Below are 16,810 nucleotides of genomic sequence, written 5' to 3' on the forward strand. Positions count from 1 at the left end.
CCTGGTAAAAGCCAGCCCCATGTTTTATGCTTTGCTTCGTTCAGAGGGTCTGGGCTCTTGGCTATTGAGAAACGATATCAATATTGATATAAATATAATTTATCAAAATCGTTTCCAGAGGCGTGGCCTCTGTTCAGGTCTTAAATTTCACTCAACTGCTAACATTTGTCTATGACATAATAATGTGTCAGTTCAACACTGTGACGCTTAATGGAAATGGCCTGTGCTTTAAAACTATCATCCGCTGCAAAGAGAGAAAAGCTGAGCTGAACAGATGGATGTTAATTCAATATTTGGAAGCGTGACCAACATAAACTGAACAGCTTCATTTACTTCCTCCACTGTCATTGCTAAAGCAGGCAGACTAGAATTCTAAAACAAAATCAACGTCATCATTCACAACTCCTTCTGTTCACTGATTGGCCCGGTCAAAAATTTACTGGAGACAATCCAAGTAAAGGAGAGAAATCCTAAACTGCGGAGGAAGCAAGAATTTTTTTTTGAGAGGAATTGCACAGGAAGGCAATAGCCAGGCTACCAAAATACACTGAAAAGAAACCCCTAAATGTCACATGATCAATAAACCTTTCCCAGACTGGCTATTGCTGCTTGGCAGAACAAACTGTTAGTCAGCTGACAAGTGGGCGTTGGTGTTTCCATGGCATCCGTTTGGCTCCTGCTGTGGCTGCTGGGTGAAGAAATGGCATTGTAAACAAAACTGACCAGCAATGTCTCTTCAAAATCCACTGCAACATGTAGCCATATCTTTGACTCAGCAGTGAACTTTGTATTTTTGTATTTGTGTTTGTAGCAGTATTTGACTTAGCTATTTAAAATCTTTTGTTTTGTCTCCTAGACTAAACTGAGGTTTTGAAAAGAAAGAAAACCACAAGGAACTTTGGAAACAAATATGACCACAAAACACTCTGAAACAAAGTCTTGAACAAACATTTGAACTGAAATCTGGGACTGCAGATGAAGTCCTACGAACATTTATTATTTTGAATTATTTAATCAAATATATTTGTTAATGTGCAAACCTGCCAAATCAAGGGTCAAGTTATTATTTCCCTCACCCTCTGTCTCCACTCCAGTAATCATTGCCATTCTTTGGATCTAAGCTTTAAATTCAAATTCAATTCAAAAATACTTTATAGATCCCAAAGGAACATTAAATGTTGTTGTAAAGTGTTTAATTAGGTATGTATTATTAAGTGCCACTAGGTTAGCAGAAATTGTACAGTTATTGCTATTGTTGAATGGTAAATACTGCATTTGTGTATTTTGTGAAAATGTTGAATAAATCTCAACAAAGTATTATATTTTATCGTCAAATAAAAAAAAACAACCCAAAAACATATAAACATTTTCAAAAATATTATTTAAATTTGGATAATTCTCAATTTAACTGAAAACAAAATATTTTTGTTTACTTGTGATGGTGTTATTTTTTTTTTAACTTATCAACAGATAACCAGTAATTTCACTATTGTGGGATGGCAAAGTTCTGCAGGTTCTGCGCTTTTAAAACTCATGCAGTAATACCATCTGCTTTGTTCTATTCTGAAAATGCAAATGTTGAGTTACAATTATTGGTGACCATAAATACTCTGAAGGTGTTTGAACTCCTCAGCTGTCTTGTTAGCTCTGGTTAGTCTCCACACCTCAATTGATAATAATCTAAGTGTGTCTAGTTAAAATATTCATGTTGGTTCTTATGTGCTGAAGGACAAAATATTTATCATTCATGTGTATCCTAAAGAGTTTTTTTTTTATTTGTTTACTGAGATCAGTGTTGTGGTGTTGCTATATTGAAATAGTGGAACATAAGCAGCATCAGTTGTAGTTTAGCTCCACTTCTCTCTTTACTCTCTTGCCTTCTCTCTTCTTCTCCACATACAGCATATTTTGTCACATGCATAGTCAGAGCTCCCCCTTCTGTCCTTTTCATGCAATAACAGAACATAACAATCAGAAACAGCAATCTTGTTTCTGCTGAAGGGGCTTTATGAAGTACTAATAGAGAGTTAGTTGAATTGTCAACAGGTAAAAGATACAATCAAACATAAAACCTGGAGCAAATAATAAGATGGCAATGATAATATGTTAAGATGCTCTGGCTAAAATGAGGTTTGTCAGCTGTTCACTACTGTCTGTCATCTTTGCTTCTGTCTTCTGGTAGCAAAATATTAAATATTCTGCAATTTCCTCACTGATGTGATTATATTACAGCGGTTTCAAGCATGTACCACACACTGTTGCCCAGTGGTCACTGGGATAGAGGAAGTCACTATGGACAGGTTTCCAGTCCATCACTGGATGAGGAAGAGAGGGAATATAACAAAATGATTGCAAGTTATTTTTAAAAAAATGTTTCCGCATATTTTATCTATTTTTATCTAAGGATATGTTTTCTGTCAAATTTACTTTATTTATATATACTTCACAAGGAGACTTTTTTTCTTTTTTAGTGAAAATCAAAATCACTTTTTCCAGAATGAAACTTTTTTTCTACTATTTTTTCTAAATTGAATCGTTAGACTAATTATAGTCATTAACTCAACAGAAATTGCACACTTTATTATTGTTGTTATTATTAATAGTTTTGAGAAATTGTGTTGCCCATAGTAACTAAGGAGAGCCTCAGTTGATTATAGGCGTGTTTTACAGCTTTTTATACAAATATGACCACATGGTGGCAGAGCTACATCAGTTTGTGAAGCTTGTGCCATAATTCTCAAATGAGGGACAAGTCAATCCTAAGCATCTTGCATTCATTCCATCATGTACTAAAGAAGAAAAGCGAGGGCAAACAAAAAAGGAAAAGATAAGCATGCAATGACAACACCTGGACAAGAAAGGAACATCTTAGTCCAAACAAGTGAGAACAATGTAAAAATACACATAAGAGGGATATTAAAATCCCAATGGGGAGTGTTATATTTTAAGCTTTTCAGTTCCCATTGAGATTCTTTTGTTAATCAAATCTTGCTAGAAAGGAAATTCTGCATCTTTGATGAACAAGTTGAAAGAACAAGGACGAGTCTGTAAACGATGGAGGGGTGTCTGCAGAGAGGGATAGGAGAGAGAGAGGGAGCAGAGAGCGGGTAAAACCGAACAGCAGCTCTGGCTCAGTCACAACTCCTCAGTGCCAGACAAAGGCGGCAGCCCAAAACCACACACACATTTAAACAAAAAAAATGACTGTTTCCGGAACAATCTCCTGCATTTTGAGCTGAGTTTTGGATGCTCTGACTTGCCTTCACCTCTGGAGCTGATTGTGTCTCAGAATTTATTCTCTAACTTGGGAGCGTTGTTGGACTTCAGCAGTGGGAAAAATCTCCATTGGATTTCCTTTCCTGTCTTGTGGCTGCACACAATGTTTCACCCGTAGTTCAGTGAGGCATAGCTACCTGCTGGTTTTAGGATGACTGCCACCAACACTTTGATGCTGCAGAGTTTCTTCTAATTGTGTGAATGTGTCTGTATCAGGATGACTGTTCCAATGCTCAAGATTGGTGCTGTGCTCAGCACCATGGCTATGGTAACTAACTGGATGTCCCAGACTTTGCCGTCGCTCGTTGGACTCAATGGAACCATCATCTCCCCTGATGGCACACACGAGCGAATCATCAGTGTATGTATCCCTTGTTTTTCTAAATAACATACTCAAAGATATTTTTTTTAACTAAAGTGATGAACCTAAGTCTTTTAAGAAATAATTTACCTTATAACTTCTTACTAATGTGCAAAAGATTTCTTTTGGGTGACTGTTTTCTTTCATGTCTCTTGAAATTTCTCAGTGATGGATAAAACGCTTTCTCCTTCTGTTTCCTCCACGCAAATACTTGCATAAGTTCTCTGTGCCGGCATGCTCTGTTCTTACTAAAACAAATGTCTGGCTTTTAAATGGGGAGAAAAAACCCAAAACGAAATCTAGTTTCATATCAGAAAGTATTTATTCTGGATGCACATTTTCTTTTTCTTTTTTTTTTTATTAAGAGAAAAAATAGATTCTAACAACAAAACGAAATGCAAAGCAGAAAGAGAAACCCTATTCAGAAATTTAAAAAGCTTTAAGACATGTGAATTAGTAAACTAGATAGTGCAAATGAATAAATATGTCTTTTCCATGACTCTTAAAGACTATATGTACATTATGTGGCCACTGGTTCACACAGAAAATTAAACGGCTAATAGGATTGCTCTGTCTCAGACCTACTAGTGTGATATTTCTCCTGTGGAGGGAGAAAAGGGGAAGGAGTGTGACTCACCCATGGGACAACCAGCGGATTGGTTGCCCTGGCAACACCCTGGCAGCCCCTGATGTGTAGATGCTGGTCCACTGCACACATGGGAGTCTTACTTAATGGTAGTCTTACTGTGCATATTCATCACTTTTTCTCCTTGGTCGAGCTTTTCCTCATCTATTTACAGAATCCCAAACTCAAGATGTGCTACATTTAAGGAGGACATCAAGTGTGGATGTAGTGTGGATGTTGTCTCCCAAAATAAATGTGGATGAATGGGATGTCTTCAGAAGTAATGAATACACAATTGAGTGTGTATTTGTGTTGGGAGCCTTTGACTTGGCTCTTCCTCGTCTGCTGCGTGGCAGCACTTTGCAAGTTCAGCAAAGTACAAGCGGTCTTATGAAAGCGGACGCCCACACACCAACACACGGGATGACAACAGATGGAGACATTATGGCCGCGAAGCAGGTTGAGAGCTGTGTTTGTTCAAGGATTATTGACAGAAACCCAAACTTGTTGTGTTCTCTGCAAACCTGCATTTGTATTTTTTATACTTGACTGCAAATAGAGAGCAGTTATACTAGTTCTATACAAATGTAAGGAATATATTTTAAGCTGGATGTGAAGTCAAAGAATTGCTTATGTAAACATGAAAGTTACACTGAAAAAAATAACTCTTTGGATGAACATAAAAAAACCATGGAAAGGATTTTCACCTGATTACTTTGCTTTATTTCAGCACCATGTAATTCTGTTACTCCTATTTAAAGCAAATGTGTTAGGTCAACTTAATTTATTAAGGTTATTCTAATTTAAATAAAATGAGTTGGCTCAACTTAATTTATTATGTTTATTCCAATGCTATGTGCACATGTCTTTCAACTCTGTAAGAGAATAATGCACTGTAACAGTGCAGTTCTTAAATGCCAATAGTGCCCTGCAGAGAAAAAACAAATATCTATAGTTTAATGTGTAACTAAAACTGCTTTGAAGTTTTTCCAGGCACAAAACAGTTATGTCGCGTGATCTTCCATAATCTCTCTTGATCCACCCTCTTCGGAGGGAAATGAATCTGACTAAATTGAGTTACATTATCTCAACTTGAATACGTTACTCAGGTTGAGACAAAAAACGATTGTCTCGCGTGAACTCGTGAGATATCCCGCGATCTCCCTCGTTTCCTTCAGCACAAGATCAGTCTGAATATAATTAATCATGTTATCTCAACATAATTAAATTTCAGAAACATGAAGTTGTTGAATTTCTTGTTTATCCAACATGATTGTATCACCTTTTTGTTTGAAACATGAAATTATTTAGTTAAAAGTACATGATATCTTTTTGTTAATGTTCATTTTTTACAGTGTATTAAGAATGAGTTGGTGTGGAAGAAAAATCAGTATTTCAAGCATGATGTCTGAGCATTTGTATCACATTCTGTTCATTCAAAATTATTACAATTTGACTAAATCTACTATTTTCAGTGAATTTTGAAAGAACATTTTTCTTTCAGTCTTTATCATATTGCTGAATCTGAGTACAAAATAATTTTCAATCAGTCATACTTTATAGATCCCAAAGGAACATTACATTAATATTTCTGTAATTCAGTTAAAAAATTTAATCTCATATCTATTTATTGGACACACTGATACATCATTGATTATTTTTTGTTGATTTTACAGCTAATAAAATTCATGTATTCAGTTTCTCAGAAAGGTGGATTTGTACATAACAGAAATATTGCTAGATTACCCAGTTATTGGGTTTATTTAGAGCGAAAACATTTGAAACTAATTTGAATAATGAGCCAAACTTAATGCTGGTGCCTATCTCCACCTGTCAACAGGTCAGAGGCGGGGTTCACCCTGGACAGGTCATCAGTCCATTTCAGTAACTTAAAAAAAGGCTACTTTTTAAAATGTATTAAAGGTAAATTAACAATTTTAATTGTGTGATATCAGCAAGATGTTTTTTGGGGAATACCTGGAATATATAATGATGAAAACATTTAATTACAAAAATATTGGAGAAAAAGAGGATTCTCTTCATCCACATTTCTAAATAGATCAAGCAGATGGTTTAGAGCCAGTTTTTAAAGGTGACTGATATGAGTATAACTTCTGGACAAATACTTATTGTCTTTATAAAATCAAAAATACTTTTATGAATTTATTTGTTCACAAGTATTCTCATAAAATCTCAGATTTTTACATGTATGTATGAAATGGAAAACAAGACAAATACAAAACGGAAATTTATGCACATTCATTGACTAACATTTCCAAATTTAGATGTCTGCGCATGCATTTTTAATTGACAGTAATATTACCAAATACATAACTCCTTGAGTTTCCATAGCAACTAAAACAAACCAGAACCTCACAGGTTGTTTGACATCATCATGTTAATGAGAACCTCTTTGTTCTCATCAATGATGTCATAAATCTTCAAAGAGATGCAAGAAGACAAGAATTCTCAGTTTGCTTCTCAACTTGGTTGGAGGTAGATCGATTCCAGAGAGACGACTTCAAAGTGATTTTACAAACCAGTTTAACTGTTCACCAAATCAAGAGGATTTTTGCGATTGGTTGGGACTTTGGATTTCTTGTTACGAAGGGAGTTGAAAAGTTGTTAGGATATAGAATAAGAGACGTTTTAGTAGAGAGCCCTGAGGACGAGAGATCAAAATACTTTGCTTTTGACATTGAACCCTGGAGACCAAAAGGACATGGAAGATTCCTCTAAGGATGAGAAAGTTTATTCTGAAAACACAAATGCTGGGAATATAGGGGACACATTTTGAAGAAATCTCTTTCTTTGAGCAGAAGAAAACTCAGAAGATGAAATTCAAAATGACAGATGATTTCAACAACGTAGCCGCTAATCTTGAGCCGACCATGTAGTATGTATGTGTGAAATTGCAGAATGTTTTGACACCTGCAACCCCAACATAAAGACAAAATGCTTTTTTAAAGAAACTGATGTGATGATCCTGAAACTCCCATGGTCAGACAGTGGACGATTTAAGATATCCTGTGATTCCTGACCCAGGCCTTGAAATTCCTCTAAAACCTGGAACTCAGTTGTACCATCTGTCCTCAGTCATTTGCTGGCCGCAAACAACTTCTGACACAAGCAGTGTGGACAACTGGAGTTTAAACAGAGGATGACCGGGCTTCACTTTCAGATATCGACTGTGTAGCTGACATTTGCCATAATGGGTACATCTACCTCTATGTAAGGACAGGACAAATTTAGTGTCAGGCTCAAAGCTACCCCTGACTAAATACAAAGATAGTGCTTCAGACATATTTTGGAGGAAGTGGGTGGAACATGGCCCACACAGAGTTGGCCACGTTCCCAGCTCCCATTGTTGAGGCGGCTTATCGGAGTTGTGGCTACAAGGTTGTCAGTGCCTGTTTTGGGGGCCAAACCTAGAATCAGCTGGTGGACACCAGAAGGGAGGGAAACTGTCAAGCTGAAGATGGAGACCTATCATGTATTTTTGGACTATGGGACTCCGGAAGCAGCTGATGATTACAGACAATTTGAGAGTTTACCAGGGCTCAAAGGCAAACAACATCTATGGACACACAAAGCAGTTAAACAGATTTATTGAACGTGTGAAGTGTAACATTTAAGTAACCAGCCAGGACCCAATACAGTCAAGACAAGAGATCAATAGTCAAATGTTTATTTAGAAATAAATAGATGATGTCTGAGGGGTTCCACAGGGTGTGGTTGCAGTGGTAGGTCTGGAACACAAAAACAGAAGTGAAAGTCATGACTGGATGAAAAAACCAGAGAAAACACAAAAAACAATTTACAAGGTAAGGGGACCCACAGAGCCAAGAGTCCTGTTGTGCAACTTTACATATTAAGTTGTTGATGATGGTTATTATTCTGAATTCATTACAGATTTCAGTGTAATCCAAATGATTTTCCTCGAGGTTGATAATGATCGTTCATGCATGATTTAGAGCCAACTGTTGGTAAATGTTTCAATACGTGAATTGAACAGCGTAGAATCCTGCACTCTGCCATGGTCACACGCTGAACCCCACAGACTGTTCAGAATAGGATTCAACATCACCTTGTGCTGTGTCATCAGACAACTGGAATGTTGTCAGAGTAGGTCATTCATCAGTTAAAACTAAATGAGCTGACTTTTAACTCTCCTACAGTCCGAAGATGAGTTGAGTTGATCAGGAGTTAGCTTTCCCGGTTGCACTGATCCCACATGCATTTTTACAAGTTTTCTCTCGTTTTTGTGGTTTGGGGAACTGAAGAGCTGAAAGAAAACACCCACTGCTTTTCTGTTGAATAACCGTGATGTCTGCTCTGCTTTTTCTGGGCATCACACCAAGACTGAGGGTTAAGCGTGAAAATGTTTGCTAAAAAGAGTAGAAATGAAGAAACGTTGTTTCACCTGTTTCTCCTCTGGAAGTCTCAGAAACACTACCTGAGCTGGGGAACCTCCTCCTCCTGCAGATCACACACATAGACTTTACTATCATGTCTTTACTATTTAGTATTATTTGTTAAAAAGCAGGCTATGCAGATGTAACCAAGATTTAATATTTAAGAACATATTATAATGTAGTAACCAAAATAGACTGGCAGTAAAAGTATTGGGCTACTGGAGAAGAACATAGTTCTTGGAGCCACTGAATGAAGCAGCAATAATACGCCAACACAAAAATAAAGTTTGAGTAGCAACTCTTACATTGCTAGATGGTAGAAAGAAAAAAATGTCATGGCTTACAATAGTTTAATTAAAACACCCCAAAATAAAGAAAAAAAGACATGTGCACATAAACTTTCTCTCCATGTTGAGCAACATTTCAGACAAGAAAAATCGGTATCGGTCAAAATCGGAATCAGCAGGTTAAGCTTTTCAAAAGATCAGTAATAGGCGATTGGCCAGAAAACTGCAATTGGTGCACACCTAATGATTAAGATATATCACTAACAGAGTAATATGCCTAAATTCTATATTCTAATCAATCCATCCCTTGTATGGATAAAGACTTATTTTTTCTCAGATATGTAAGAAAACAATAGTTATATGAGGATATAGAATTAAAAGGATACATGAAATCACTAAAGTACTAAATATAGAAGCAAATGTATTATGTGTTTTTCACTGTGCTCACATAAACCCAATATCTTAGAAGAATTAACTGGACAGTTTTGAGTCAAGAAAAAGCTACGGGTAATTTTAAGCCTTCTTGCCAAGCTCTGTATTCCGAGGGAACACTAAAAGTAATGGTCTGGACTGTGAACCATAGATGCTTTGATTATGTGACATTTTGGAAGATAAATATGCTGGTAGAAAGCCAAGGATTTGTAAATTAAATTATACCAGTACAAAAGTCTGTTTGTAGAACAATAACAGCAGGTTGAACCTGAGAGCACAGAGTGCAGCAGTGAGAGAGAGGTTCAGGTCCTGGAATGATTCTTCAGTCTACCTGATGAACAGCAAACACTATTGTCATTATTCTTTTTGGGTTATATTTGTCTGTTCATTTTTCTCTATTGCCTGTATTGATTTCTTTGCTATGAAGAAAACGTAGCAACGTATTTGCTGTGGAACTGCTAAACAAGGTCATGACTTCCGGCTAATCAGCTTTGTGAATCCGCCAGTGGTTTTCCTCAAAGCAATTAGGCAGTTCAAGTTCAATTATGGCAAAGTTACAAGCAGACAAGTCAAAATGTTTGTATTAATGCACAGGACTCCTTACATCGCCCCACAGAATCAGAGCCTTTGCTGGTCTGGTTAAATTTGATCTTTTTTTGGGAATGTACCCAGAGTAGTGGGAAAAATCCGTTTGTGCAGAACACTTAAGGACGAGTGCCACAGTAACCTCTGCCAGTATCAAGAGGGATTTTCCGAAAGACTTCATCTAATTGATGGTCAGTTCCTTCTCTATGGAAACAAGGTACATAGCAAAGAGACCTGCAGGGGGCGGAGCATAAAATGTCTCATTCACTTTTAAAAAGACTGCAGGTAAACGAGTGAAGTTGACCTCCCCGCCTTGTTCAGATCTAACAAAATTTGTGTCAAACATTTGTGATATGTTTGTGCAGCAATTTCTTCTGTTTGTGGCACTATCATTTTAAAGATAAAAAATGCTTCCAGAGGTCATGAAAGGTCAACCAGCCTCCCCAGAATTGGTGTCAAACATTTGCGCTGCTTTGTGCAGCAAACATTCTGTGTTGTGATACTATCATTTTAAAGATAATAAATATTTCTGGAGGTCATGAAAGGTCAACTGCACTCCCCCAACCTCCCATTTTTCTAATCTGACAAAATTGATGTTAATCAACTCGGTTAGGTTTGTAACATTTTCATTTGTGTTACTTTTGACTTAAAGATATTAACGACCATTTAAATGCCAAAAGATCAACCAGTGTCTCCACAGCAACAAAATCAAACAAGTATGGTGTCAATAAACTCTACTACATTTTTACTGGTTTGTGCTGATAACATTTCCATTGGTGCTGCTTTTGCTTTTAATATATAACTGACTGACATTATTTTTATTTATTTTGTTGTACAGTCATAAAGGAATTCTGATTCTGTTTGTATGTTACAATCTTGTTCTTTCAGCACAGTATATCCATCCATCCATCCGTCCATCCGTCCATCCATTTTTTGTCCGTTTGTCCCGAGTCCTGTCGCGGGGGCAGCAGCCTTAGTAAGGAGCTGCCCAGCCACCTGGGCTGGATCCTCCAGGGGAATGTTCACCTGGAGATACTTAAACTCCTCCACTTGGGGAAGGACTTCTGCCCCGACCTGGATAAGGCACTTTCTAAGTTGACATTCTTATGTCATCTTCTCTTTAATTCTATCATGCAACAGGCACAAGAAATGTTTAAAATCCTGTCTAGTTCACATCTTAAAGATCAAATACTCCCCTGCTTTTGTAAACCTCACTGTGATAAGAACATCAGGTTGTCATATCGAGCCCGATCAGAAGTTTCTCTCCGAGCTCCTTTATGTCCATATCAGGTTTCCATTTTCCCCAGTTTCCTCCTGTGTCTCTACTCTCTTTTCAGTGTTTTTAGAGAGGCTTTGCAGCCAAATCACTGTGACAAGCTGGCGAACATCAGATTGAGCTCAGTGGTTCCTCTTTTTGTTCTAAAACGTTTCTAAGTAGGTCAAATTGAGAGTCTGGTGAAATCTTAATTAGAGAGAGCCCAGAATCTCTCATTTTTCATCTGTAAGCATCGTTTCAGTGGCACCTAAAAGGTTTAAAAATACACTGAAAAGGGCAATTTACATCCAATTGGAATCATAGATGATGGCATTTTACAAAAACAAACCAAAAAAAAAAATGTCTGCGAGATGAAGCTTTGAAAACCATCTCAACTAATCTGATTGTGCTTAAAATTGGGCTTATAAGACATGTAAACAACAATTTCCATTGGGAGATAATAATCTAATTTGATCTCAAGGACATCTGGCCATTGAGAGCACCAACATTTTAGAATATGCGACTTTATACAAATGGGGAAATGTTCAACAATAATAGCAAAGTTTATATTGTATTTACTCCAATATTTGCTGGCTCTGTAAAAAGCAAGATAACTTTGTGGATTCATCTGTAGAAAGACATTTACTTGATCCTAAGAACTGCAACACAAACAAGCTCAGAAAACATTAATTACTGTCTTGAAAACTTAATTAGAATTGTACAAATTGAGCTTCATAGAAGGCATAGAGTTAAAGAATAAGAAAGGTGATTGATTCAAAATTTCAAAGAAGCACAATGAAATAATATTTATATTTATAGCATTCTCTTTAGAATCTTATAAATACATATGAAACTTACAAAAGTCAATAACTACAAAAACTACAATAAAATAAAGTTAGGTAATCTCCAACCTGATGACATTTTGTATAAGATTAATTGTGCAGAGCAGGAAGAGGGAGAGCAAAAAATATATTTGTGAGATGCTCACTTTTGCTAAGTGCTTATCTGTTGCTATGGTACCCAGCAAAAAAATATATTCAACCAGACCAAGTGTGTCAAGGACAGGAGTAAAACTAACTGAAGCAACAGAGAGCGGCATCGGCATTAAAACCCGTCCCAAGAAAGCAAAGGATCATTTCTGGCACAAAAACTAGTAACTACTGAGCAGTTGATGTCAGTCAACAGGACAGTACAAAGACTGGCTGTCCACTAAACAGGAGAAAAAAGTTTGAGAACCCCTATTGGCTTCCACTGAGAACACAATACTCTCTTAGTTATTCAAAAAACAACAACTCTCAATAAGTTGCCAACTGTATATACCACGCAGACAAGACAAGATCACTGGAGGCTAAGGGAAAAAGGTGCTTGACATCTCTGGGACGGAGCTCTGGGTTGACGAGCTGCAAGTGAAATACTTGTTGCAGCAGGGAAATCTGAAACAGGAGGAGAGAACTCTCCAATGAAAACTGACTTCTAGAAGTCAGTGGCACTCGGGTTAGGAGGCACTGAGCCTCATCCTTCATTCCTGCTTCACTCTTGGCTGTAAGCCACTTCAGCAAAGCTAATAGGACCACAAAGCAAGAGATGCTGTTCTAAGGCCAACAAAACAGATCACCTCGTCACCTTGACTACACTGGAAAGTTGTGTTCATAAACGTTATGAACAAAATCTGTGACAAAGGGCAATGGCGGTGGAGTCCAGCTCTGACTGGAATTGAGCCTGACTTACTGCTGGCAATGTCGAACAACCTCATACAGGGATAAATCAAGATCTTCTTCCAAACTCCAATTGTGCTTTTTCAGACTACGGTATTTGTTGCCAGCAGATGGTTTCAGGCAAAAGGAAAAAGCTCAACATTCCATGCCCTTTTTAAATGATCATGAATGTTGCTGACAATACAAACAAGAAAAGGCTTTAAAGTCAACCTGTGGTTATTGAAGTTTTAGATAAGTTTCAATAATTAAAACACTCAAATCAGTGACAGTGTAAAAGGTAGGAACACATATGAAACATGTATTAGACTGAACTAAAGTAACCTCTGCATGCTCAGGAATAAGAGCCAAGGCTTTTCGTCTGTTTTGTTTATCCGTTGCACTCTTGAAAGCACAGCTGACATGCACAGTGACTTCATTTACACTGAGCTTGTGTGTGGGTGTGTGTGTGTTTGTGCAGGGATTGTACCCTGGCTCAGAGGAAGGCTGGCAAGTGTACAGCACGGCCTCAGATCCGGACGGCCGGTGTGTGTGCACGGTAGTCGCCCCTGCTCGAAACCTGTGCAAACGAGACCCCCGGAACCAACAGCTACGCTTGCTGACTGAACAGGTGAGCACTTTTGGTATATGCAGGGCTGGCCCAAGGCTTAAGCAAACTAAGCAGCCGCTTAGGGCCCCAAGGCTACTAAGGGGCCCTCTCAGTGGAGCTGATTTTTGATTTATTTTTTAGTAATAATTTCTGTCATTAAAATATCAAAAACACACAATTTCACTATGAAGTGATTTGTTTTTACAATAATACATATTTGATAATGTATGTAGAAAAGATTATTTTATGTACAAAAATAAAACATATAAATAAATTGCTCCTTCTAAGTTATGTGAAACGTCTGTTAAAATCATTTGAAGGCTCAAAATCAGTCCAGTACCAATCCACATTCTCAGGGGAGAAAGACTCACCTGGCATAAATTACATTTTGGCTATTGGAGTAACATTTAAGAGAAATGTATTTAACCAAAAATGGCATGAATCTTTTTTGTCTGAAATGTTGCTAAATATAGCAAGAAAGTCACTGAGTTGGCGGCAGTGGGGTGAATTTTGTTAACTGTAAACGTTCAGACCTGACCTGGTGGGACAGTCAGTCTGTCAAACCTCTCACTGCAGAGCACCAGAGGACAGAGACAAATTTTAAACCTATGCTGACAAAAATAAGATTAGTGGATAAGACTGGGTTCACGTGTAAGTATTGGCCAATCACAAGCCCCCAAAATTAAGAAAATCAAGAAATCAACTGGTCGATAAATCAGTTGGCCAATAAATGTATCCTATATTATACATGTATATAATGTGAACAGCACTGACAGAGATGCAATAAGTTTATAGCAGGTGTGTGAATGATCTAATGATCAGACTTCTGATTGCAGCCGGTCCACATTGTTAACAGAAATAGAGGGCCCCAAAACCATATTTCGCTTAGGACCCCATGGAGGCTTGGGGTGGCCCTGGGTACCGTATATGTTTGTGTTTGTCGAATTCTGGAGTTCATCCCAGCTTCAGGTGGTGGTCAGCTTTGCAGAGCGGTGCAGGTGCAGAGGAGGAAGGGCTTGCATGAAAGAGTCAGCTTCTTTGCTTTGACAAGTATGGAAAAATGAATAGAAGCATGAAGACAGACTGACAGGCATCCCTGACAGATCATCACTGTCTGAGTCCTTCATATGCTGTCAGTTACTCAGCAAGCTAGCAGATCTTCAACTTAAATTTGACCCTAGTAAATATGTGGGAAATAAAATATTTGTTCACCTCAGCGGTGTGAAGCTCAGGGCATGTCCATCTATCTGCAGCTTGAGTCAGAGGCTTATATACACCAAAATTATTTTAATTTGTTTGTGTCAGAAAACACAGGAGAATATTTTTTGGGGAGTTTATTGAACATTTTTTGAATTCAGAAGTTCACATGGATTTCCTTATTATCAGAGATAATTGTGCCTTAAACGGTACGACTGTTTAAAACACAATTTAAACAACGTTTAAGCAACTATAATATTGTGGGTTTCCTTCCACAGTAGTTTTGAATTCTGGCTGTTCTGCCTAACAGAACGGTTGCAGCTGAGCCAGGTCTGCAGGCTGATTCATTCCAACACGCCTTTTCAGATCTGCTCACGGATTCTCAGGAGGATTGAGATCAGGACTTTGTAATGGCCACACCAAAACACTGACTTTGTTGTCTTTAAACCACTTTGAAATTTTTACTGTAAGCTTGGAGTCATTATCTATTTGGAAGAACATTTAAAAGTTCAACGTCCTGGCTGATGTCTTTAGATGTTGCTTTGATTTTTCTACATCATGTTCTTTCCTCATTGTGCCATCTATTTTATCAAGTGCTTCAGTTCCTCTTGCAGCAAAACAGCACAGCATGACACTGACAGCCCCATAATTTATAAGTGGGATGTTGTTCTCAGACCCCATTTGTCCTCCAGATTTAACAGTAGAGGTTAATCCTCTAGCAGAAAAATTACCCAAACACATAACCAGATCCTACATTAGAATGGTTTTCCTCAAAGCATGTTCACGTTCTGACCTAAATTCAAGTAAGAATCTGTCACAAAATTTAAATATTGTTTTTATAGACACTTTCCATCCAGTATGACCGAGCTTGACTTGTTTTGAAGAACGGCAGGTCAAAATTACAATCTTTAGATAATCAAAGCAGGTTTACAGCTGTGCTGCTGCATGACGGTTCAACAAAGTGTTGGCTTTGGGGGCTTAAAACAAATGTATATAAAACCTGTCAAATTTTCTACACCATGTTCCAAATTATTATGTAAATTGGATTTAAGTGTCATTACAATAATTTTTTTTGGTGTGCTATTAAAATTAATGATATTGTGTGTCAGAGCTCTTTGAATCACTATAATTAATTTCAGGGAACTGGTTGATTAGTTTGTCTGGTGAGCTCAAATAAAGGAAATCTACTTAAGAAGGATGTTCCACATTATTAATCAGGCCACAGGTTTCAAGCAATATGGGAAAGAGAAAGAATCTCTCTGCTGATGAAAATCATCAGATAGTGTAGTGCCGTATGACAAGGTATGAAAACATTAGATATTTAATAAAAACTGAAGCGTTATGGTACTGTGAAGAGATTTGTGGCTGATTCAGAACAAAGATGGGTTTGTACAGATAAAGGCAGAATGAGGAAAGTTTCTGTTAGACAAATTCATGGGATTAAGAGAGCAGCTGTTAAAATGCTCTTACAAAGCAGCAAACAGTTATTTGAAGCTTCTGGAGCCTCTGGAACCTCAAGGTGGAGGATCCTCCAGAGGTTTGTAGTGCATGAACCTACTATTTGGCCCTTAATCAGAGCTCACAAGCAGAAACGATCTCAGTGGGTCCAGCTGTACATGAAGATTAATTTTCAAACAGACTTGTTCACTGATGACTGCTGTGCAACCCTGGATGGTCCAGATGGACGCAGTAGTGGATTGGTGGTGGACGGTCACCATGACCCAACAAGGCTGTGATGTCAGCAAGGAGGTGGTGGAGTCATGCTTTGGGCTGAAAATCATTGGTCGGCCCCTTCAGAGTCCCTGAAGGTGTGAAAATGACCTCAGCAAATACATGGACTTTCTGACTGATCACTTTCTTTCATGGTTCAAAAAGAAGAGCCGAACCTTCAGTAGCAAAATCATCTTCATGCATGACAATGAATGCTGCAAGGGCATGTCATTGGCTGCTATGGGCATGAAAGGGGAGAAACTCATGGTGTGGTCATCATCCTCCTCCGACCTCTGACCTCAACCCTATTGAGAATCTTTGGAGTTTCCTCAAGCAGAAGATCTGAGGGTGGAATGCAGTTCATAT

The 16,810-nt window shown here is 37.9% G+C and overlaps 1 protein-coding gene across 1 annotated transcript in view; it reads left to right on the forward strand.

Moving 5' to 3' along the window:
- The first annotated feature begins 3,119 nt into the window (after positions 1-3,119).
- The window catches only part of LOC122829976 (noelin-2-like), a 39,796-nt gene continuing 26,105 nt past the window's right edge, over positions 3,120-16,810 (forward strand). Inside the window, exons 1-2 of the mRNA XM_044114964.1 lie at positions 3,120-3,637; positions 13,409-13,558. Of these exons, the coding sequence (XP_043970899.1) occupies positions 3,494-3,637; positions 13,409-13,558 (294 nt within the window). The 5' untranslated portion in view covers positions 3,120-3,493. The remainder of the gene's footprint in view (positions 3,638-13,408; positions 13,559-16,810) is intronic.

The sequence above is a fragment of the Gambusia affinis genome, linkage group LG04 (genome assembly GCF_019740435.1).
Source record: "Gambusia affinis linkage group LG04, SWU_Gaff_1.0, whole genome shotgun sequence".
NCBI lineage: Eukaryota > Metazoa > Chordata > Actinopteri > Cyprinodontiformes > Poeciliidae > Gambusia > Gambusia affinis.